At 22.7% G+C, this 8,413-nt stretch overlaps 3 protein-coding genes across 3 annotated transcripts; 1 reads left to right on the top strand and 2 right to left on the bottom strand.

Moving 5' to 3' along the window:
- Positions 1–167: 167 nt before the first annotated feature.
- On the bottom strand, positions 168–1,322 carry Phum_PHUM405860 (uncharacterized protein; the record flags this gene model as incomplete). The annotated part of the gene is made up of 5 exons (XM_002428818.1): positions 168–341; positions 421–626; positions 705–837; positions 935–1,071; positions 1,169–1,322. 5 exons carry the CDS (start codon positions 1,320–1,322, stop codon positions 168–170), a joined length of 804 nt encoding a protein of 267 aa, XP_002428863.1.
- A 724-nt stretch (positions 1,323–2,046) lies between these two features.
- Phum_PHUM405850 (X-linked retinitis pigmentosa GTPase regulator, putative) lies at positions 2,047–4,506 on the top strand (the record flags this gene model as incomplete). The annotated part of the gene is made up of 9 exons (XM_002428817.1): positions 2,047–2,077; positions 2,259–2,384; positions 2,603–2,920; positions 3,014–3,160; positions 3,236–3,385; positions 3,466–3,627; positions 3,702–3,887; positions 3,989–4,348; positions 4,436–4,506. 9 exons carry the CDS (start codon positions 2,047–2,049, stop codon positions 4,504–4,506), a joined length of 1,551 nt encoding a protein of 516 aa, XP_002428862.1.
- A 537-nt stretch (positions 4,507–5,043) lies between these two features.
- Positions 5,044–6,168, bottom strand: Phum_PHUM405840 (uncharacterized protein; the record flags this gene model as incomplete). Its single annotated transcript, XM_002428816.1, has 4 exons — positions 5,044–5,275; positions 5,315–5,448; positions 5,533–5,632; positions 6,065–6,168. The coding sequence occupies 4 exons, from the start codon at positions 6,166–6,168 to the stop codon at positions 5,044–5,046; spliced, it is 570 nt and encodes a 189-aa protein (XP_002428861.1).
- Between the last annotated feature and the right edge of the window lie 2,245 nt (positions 6,169–8,413).

Raw genomic sequence — 8,413 nt, 5'->3', positions numbered from 1 at the left:
TATATCAAATATAACAGGATCGAATAAATTTTTTACTATAACTGTTCTCTCATGTTTTTCACGAACTCCTCGAAGTTTATCTGGTTTCCATTCAAATAACCTGAAATAAATATTTAATTGTTAAAAAAATTTTTTGATGAATAAGAATATATATAATATATTAATAATTACTTGTCAAAGATTCGTTTCTCTTTTTCCTTTTCTTTTCGTCTTTTTTTCTTGGGTTTTAATGCAGGATTATATTCTCCTTTCATTTCAAATTTTGCTCTTTGTACTGAAATTTTATTTCCCTTAAATTCATAACCATCTAATACACTCAATGCTAAATCAACAGATTCTTTCTGAAATAAAAAAAAAAAAAAACTTATAAATGAATCTCTTAATCGATAAAACACTAATAATAAACTTAAGATGACTTACTTTAATATATGTACATAGAGCATCACCCTTTAATTCATTACTTGTTTTATCTGTATATAATTTAATTTTCCATTTGTTTGTATTAATATCTTTCATTACAAGACCACATTTTTGCATCAAAGCAACAAATTCTTCTTCTGTAATGTCTAGAGGTAAATTAGAAACATATACCTTAGTGCAGTGTTGATCATCTACTTCGAACCAACCTAAAATTATTCATATTTTTATCAATAAGCTTCTTTTTGCCGATATTCACTCTTGAAATTAAAATATAAATAAAATACTTGGTTCTTGAGGAGTTTTTTTCTTTAAAGAAGGTTCTTCTTTTGTTACATTATCGGTTTTGTCTTCAGGCTTTGTAGTGTTATCGACAAATCCATAATTTAATTGATAATTAGCTAAGAATTCATCATCCACCTTAAATAAAAATTTCCCATTTTTAATTATTTAATTTTGAATTACATTTTAATATAATTAATAAGGTTAATAAAGTACATTTATATAAATTTAAGACCTTAGGAAACCAAGCGTTTTTCTCCCCATCCCAAATATAGGTTGTGTTATCCTTAGGATCTGTGTAAGTGTGATGAGTTCCATCAAAACCATATTGAGGTGTTTCTGATTTGGAATTTTGAGTTTCAGTAGAGTCGTCTAAGGAACAAGAATTTATTTACATCATATTAATAATATTTAGACAGGCTAAACTAAAAGCATTTTAAATTAGCTTTAAGAATTTTGGTTAGTTTACTTGTACACTTTTCCCACTTGTTTAATTCAGAACTCCAATAATATTTTACTCCATCTTTATCTTCATAATTGTACCTAGTACCATCGAATGTCACGCCACTTTGTTGTGATACCTCTGATTTATTATCGTTTTTGATTTCGTCGACATTTTCCATGTCAAGTTTATATATATTTAAATGTTATTATCATAGTACGATTTGACTTACAATAATTGGCAACGAGACGATTATTTTTCTGGTACTTATTTTAAATTTAAAATGTTTATAAATTTTTTTCTTTGATGTATTTATTAGAAATAATTTTATTGGAAGTAATAATATAAATCATTATAAAATTAATAAAAAATATATAGCGATCCCGAATATTTTCTTTCAATATTTTTATTTAAATTTTTAAGTGTATAGAATTTAATTTACATAATAATTTCTATTGCATATGCTAATTATTAAAATCATTTTGAAATTTATAAACGCATAGTAATTTATTTAATAAAAATAATATTATATGTAGCTCAATATATAAATTTTTATAATTTTCATTTAACCTTGATTTTCATTAAATACTTATTCTGATTTTTTTTTAAATCGTCCTAAAGTACTTTATTTCATTAAGTAAAAAGTATTCTTATTTTACATTGTATATAATGCGTATAATAACATTTACAAGTTTTAAAACCTTTAAATATCACCGCAAAATATTTAAAAAGATTCAAAATTTAAATAACAGTCGTCGTCATATATTTAATCTAAAATCAAATCAATATTTTTCCGTTATAAATTTAAATAAGTTTAGCCATATTTAATAAACAATGACTTAATCTCCAAGTCCTCAATAGTCTTGTTGCTTTGTTATGAATTTTTGAATTAATGTTTACTCAAAATGGCTAATTCTTCTGAATACGAAATTCCAGGTAAAAAAAAAAAAAATAAAAAAAAAAAAGTTTAATACTAGTTTAAAGTTTATTATTACAAAAGTTAAAAATTGATTTTTCCTATTTGATATTTTTTATTAACAAAAAATTATTTAGTGATGGAAAAAAATGCTTGAATAAAAATTTTAAAGTTTAAAATTGTTTCGCAACTACTTTGCAGATACCGGTGCAGTTTTTACTTTTGGAAAAAGCAGGTTTGCTGAAGATTTATCCAGTCATTTTTTTGTAAGAAATGATCCAGTAAAAGAAATTTCATGTGGTGATGAACATACAGCTTTAGTTTGTAGTGAGTACTCAAAATTGCTTCTTGTCGTTCATTAATTATTAATTAATTTGTATTTCTTTGGATGAATCAATCACTTTATAATGAAATTTCTCTGTTGCATGTTTTTTAATTATAAATGTCCTTCTACATATACAATTTTTAAATATATATTTATTAATATAATTCATAAAATAATGAAAAGTTTTAATTAAAAAAAAAAAAAAAAAATTGTGTTATAGAAAGCGGCAGGGTTTTTCTTTTTGGAAAAAATGATTTTGGTCAACTCGGTTTTGGCCATACGAAAATCGTTAATAAACCAAGTTGTTTGAAATCATTAAAACCTTTTCAATCAATACACGTTGCTTGTGGGAAAAGTCACACGTTGATATCAACGGAATGTAATAAAATATTCGCATTCGGTTGTAATTCTGACGGACAATTAGGGGTTGGAGATTTAGATGATAGATGGGTACCACAAATGATATCCACTGATCTAGAAAAAACAAATAATATAATAGCTTTATCAGCAGGTTGTCATCATTCTGCCTTTTTAACCGGTAAGATAAAAACGGTAATAATCGGAGTTGTTTAGTTTCCTTTAAATTAAATAATAAAATTTAATCCGTTATTTTGTGTTGCAAATTTGACAGAGGAAGGAAGTGTGTACATATGGGGAGATAATTCAGATGGTCAATGTGGAATAAAAAACGAAAATTATTTATTAAATCCGAGAAAAATTGAATTTCAAAATCCCATAAATTCAATATCGTGCGGATATTATCATACAGCATTCATAAGTAAAATCGTTAAATTTTTTATTTTTAAAATTAATTAAAACTTTTTTAAATAAATAAAAAAACAATTTTTATTAGGTTTGGGTAAAGTTTATACGTTTGGAGAAGACGATAATGGAAAATTAGGAAGATCAGATAAACTTCCCAACGATGTTCCCGAAGGAGTCGAATTAGACGAAAATTGTATTTCTGTTAAATGTGGAGGAAGTCATACAATTATTTTAACCGGTTAATTATCACCACCGTTAAAACATTTTTTTTTTTAAATTTCGATTAAACGATTTTAAAGAATGAAAATTTATTTATAGAAAGTGGAAAAGCCTACGCTTTCGGAAGCAATTTTTCCGGACAGTTAGGACTGGGAAATTTCGAAACTGAATTTTCAATACCTCAAAGAGTTAATTTCACTGATGAAAATGTTAATTTGATTTATGTGACTTGTGGCGAAAGTCATTCAGCATTTTTAACTGGTTATTGATGTTTTACATAATTTTATTTATAATTTATAAAAATTAAAAATAATATTAATTTCCATTTTGTTTAGATGAAGGAAAATTATACACTTGCGGAGACGGGAGAAATGGAAAACTCTGTAATGAAGATGAATCGACAAATATTTGCACACCAACAACCATCGAAATGTTTAAGAGTTTCTTCTGCACTTACGTTAGCTGTGGTGGTTGCCACACGATGGTGTTAGCCAAAGCTTTAAAATTGGAAAACCACGAAAGTAAGATGATTAATAATTTTTTATTTTTATAAAAGATAAGTTTTAAAAATATTACAAAATTATAGCAAAAAATATTCTGCCGCCAATAAAAACACAAAAAGACGCTTCAGAATGTATAATAAATGAAAAAAAAATAAGTAATGAAAAATTATCTCAGGATCATGTACAAAATAATAAAGAATCAGAAAATTGTGACAGTAAATCTAATACCGAAAGCAATCAAAACGAACAAGAAGTAAATTCTCATGAAGAAGAAATTTATTCTGAAATTGATGATTTTAAAAATGAAAATTTGAAACAGGATAATGTTCACGTAGAAAAACATGTCGTTGTTCAAACTAAAAAACAAAATGAAATCGAAAATGATGCTGTCGTTGTCGAACGAAAAAGTACATTTAAAAAACTTATTGACAAACTTAAATGGAAAAAATCAAATATAAAAACCGTAAATGACACCAGTAGTACGTACTTATTTTATCAAATGCTTTTAATTGAAATCTCTCAGTGCAAAACAAGACAAAATAACTTTTTAAATGTTTTTATTTTAGGAGAGGATAACATTAATATAAAAAACGGTTTGAAAAATCAAACAACTTCACGAGCTTGCGTCATTTTCTAATGCTCGAAAGTTAAATTTTATTAATAATTGCAATAAAAATTTTTTTCCCAGTTTGAAAAAACTCAGTGGAAATAATTTGCTTAAAAAAGGGGCACAATTTTTTTTGTTTATAATTTTATAAGAATTAATCAATTGCACAGAGTAATTAATATAACAAAACATTTATTTTTGAATAAAATACTAATTTATTATTTTATAACTAAACATCAATTTCAAATTTTTCAATCAATCAGTCTTAAAATTTTTATTTCATTATCTTACTTACTTATAATAACTTACGACAAAAATTCATTCAGTATATCATTTATATTATTTCTTCTAGGTAATAATTACATAGTCGAATGATTTACTTTATACACAGACAAAAGTATTTAGTTATAAAGATTTTAAACTAATATGTGACATAATGATAATAAAGCCATTTATTTCATGAATTTTTTTAAATATGTTTTTCTCGAATAACTGATAATTATTATAATGCCAAATAAACGATTATACTACTAAACAACAAAGTACTAAAAATATGTTGATAATGAATCATTGTAGTTTTTTCTTTTTATTTTCTAATTCTTTATAAATTTTTTCCAGCTTTTGTACAAGGTTTAACCCATTTAACTGTTTCAAATTCTTAAACTCCAATGCTGTCTCTTTATTTTTATGATAAAAATAAACGAGTAACTGAGCTGCTCTTCGCATTGGATATGAGTCAGCTAATTTTCTTACTAGTTGCTCATTATTCATCAAGTTGTTTAATATAATTAATATCAACCTCATTGTTGTTGTATTTATATTATACTTTTTTTTTTACTTGGGCATAGAAAAATTGCACATATTTCTATATTTATTAAGTAATTGTTTTTTTAATAATATTTGTTTTCTTAAATTTTCTACTTGTTTAAGTTGTTCTTCTTGACTGTGTTCGATTCCAGGTAACTGATTAACCTAAAAGTATGAGTATGATTGTAACTATATTTTTTGATGTGTATAATTTAAATTAACAAAACTGATTATTATTAAAATACTTACCCTTTCCCTAGATTGAATAAGTTTTTTTTCTAATTCAAGAATTTTAGCACTTGTATCTTGAGAATCTCGAGGTTTTTGAGAGCTGTCATGTGCTGGATCTCTTTCAATACTAAAAAAAAAAAATTATTGCAAAATAAAAGATATATATTTAATTTGAGTATTATGTGATACTGAACAGCAAAAAATATAATAACCAAAAAAATTACTTTTTAGGTTTATTATTAAATAAATTAATATTATTCAAAAAATTCAAAATATCAACATAAAAGTATTAAGTTTAAAAGAAATTATTTAAGCAGGTTAATTAATATTTTACTAAATTTTATATATTTAAAGTTTATAAAGTCAAATTGATTCAATAATTTTAATTTTGTTTGAAAAAAAAAATATAAAATATGTCTTTTATTCTATGCAGAAGTTATCTTTTTAAGTACTACTACCTTTGTTAAAAAAACATTTCAAAGGAAAAATACAAAATGAGGACAAAACAATTTATTAGTTTTTAAAAAAAGGTACGAATAAAATTAGTTACCTTTTTATAATTTCGTAAATAAGTGGTAAAAATTCTAAATCTACTTCTTCTTCAACGCATCCATTTAGATTTGTATTGTTTTGTCCATTTGGCAAATTTTCCATTTTCAATTGTAAACGCTGTACGCTTGTTGCCAAATTGTTTCGACTTGTTGCGCAAAATTTAAAAAACCAGCAAAACAATAAACTTATAATACTAAGCGCCAAAAAATTATTTTAAACTTAAATTATATTTTTAAAAAGAATTATCGCTTTTATTTTTACTGATTACATAAAAAAACCATCGACAATGAAAAATTATTTAATTAAAACTAACTAAAATAAGTAAAGTGAATGTTCTTATTACAAAAACACTTTATTTTATTTTTTTTCATTATAAAATATATATTATATAAAGTTTTTTTACTAATTATGCTATTAATTCGAATTTTAACTTATTAATAATTGTTATGTAATATCATTAAAACAATCAGCATGTTAAAAAATCAATGATGTAACAAATAACAATCAATTTTTTTTTTTTAATTAAATTTAAAAAAAAGGTTAAAGCACTGGGAAAAAATATGAAAATTATACAGTTAGGAAGAAAACTCAATAGATTTTTCCAGATTATATATTATTATTTAAAATTAAATTATTCGCAAGAGTTTTAAATCTTGTTTTGCATTAAAATCTCGCTTGGAACCAAAGCAAAAGCTAATAAAAAAAAAATTATGTTTATAATTATTAATAATAGTTTTCACAATTATTAATTTTAATTATACTAAATGATTAGAGTTGTCATTTATTATGTTTATCTCAATCCAATAATAAATTATATTTATAAAATCTTTTTAAATAAAGTAATGTTTACGCGTACAAAAATGGCGCGATAAATGTAATTTCGTTACATCCATAATATCCATTATTTTTATTATGTAAACAAAATTAAAAGAAATTTTTTTTTTTTTTTTAAATAATAATTGTTACATAAACATTCTCGGTAAAAGAAAAAAAAAAATTTATTAATTGTTTAATTGCGAATTTTAGGAGGGAAAAAAATAGTACTACGTTAGTCAAACGTTTCCGTTTTTATTTATTTCCTTTATAAATTTTATAGTCGTTGTAAATATAATGGAAGCAAGTTTCTTTAAACACTTGAGTACATTTTATTATTAAAAGTTGTATTTTTTATTTATAGAAAAAATAATTTTAAGAAAATTTATTTTAATATAAATAAAGGAAAGAGATTTTCTAAAAAAAAAAAAAAATTTTTTGATGAGTAATAATTAAATTTCTTACTCATGATTTTTAATTATGATTTATAATCTATTTTTAAAATGAATTTTTTTTAAAGAATTAAATACATTTTATTTATTTATGTTTAACATGATATGAAATCAAAATAATTGTGTGTTAACAATGAATGTGTTAATAATAATAATAATAAAATTTTTACAAATGTTTAAAAATTAAATGAAATCAGGAATGGTCAAGGTATAATGAAAAATAAAAAAAACCTTTGTAAGGTCAAGGTTATAATTGTTTATAAAAAAATTTCTTTACTGTTTTAATATTGTTTATGATACACTTTTTTTATTTATTACAAGGTAATAAATTTTAAAATAATTTATAAAAAAAAAATTTGTAAGTTTATTTAGTATATATATATATATATATTATTTGGTGTTTCTCTCTATCTCTCTCTTTACAAATTTAATTAAAAGTTTTTTTTGTCATAATCAAATATCAGATTCGTCTTTTATGTTGTTTTTGTATCAGATATTCGTACATCAATATCTCTCCCTCAATTGGGCTTAAGTTGCAAAAAAAAAAAAAAAAATAATCAGTTCAATAACTTCAACCTTTATTTGCTTTTACAAAATTTTGATAATAATAATTTAAGATATCTAAAAAAAAAAAGAAGATTAATAATATTTAAATTAAACACTTTCACGTAAAAGGTTTTTTTTTTGTTTTGGTAAAAGAATAAACACTTAAAAAGAAAATAATAATAATAATTATTTAACATGTGAATTTTGTTTTTTGATTTATTTCACTCTGATTTTCTTGTTCGTTGCGTGAATTTTAATTTTTTTTTTTAAACTTTAATAAGAGTTACTTTCTCTGATATAAACAATAGGGAAAAAAAAAAAATTTACAATAAAGAAATAAATAAAAAAAAAATAAAATAACCATATTAATAATAGCTTTACCTTTACCTTTTGTTGTTATTACTACAAAACTTTAAAAAATTTCTTCTAATTAACAAAACAATTCACATCGATTGTTTGTTTGTTTGTTTGTTTGTTCGTTTGTTATTTTATAATAATTAAGTAATAATAACATAAACTTAAATGCATTATTAATA

Source organism: Pediculus humanus, genomic scaffold (genome assembly GCF_000006295.1).
Source record: "Pediculus humanus corporis 1103172108010 genomic scaffold, whole genome shotgun sequence".
NCBI classification, from domain to species: domain Eukaryota; kingdom Metazoa; phylum Arthropoda; class Insecta; order Psocodea; family Pediculidae; genus Pediculus; species Pediculus humanus.
The sequence above is the reverse complement of the archived record's forward strand: the minus strand, read 5'-3'. Positions and strand labels throughout refer to the sequence as shown.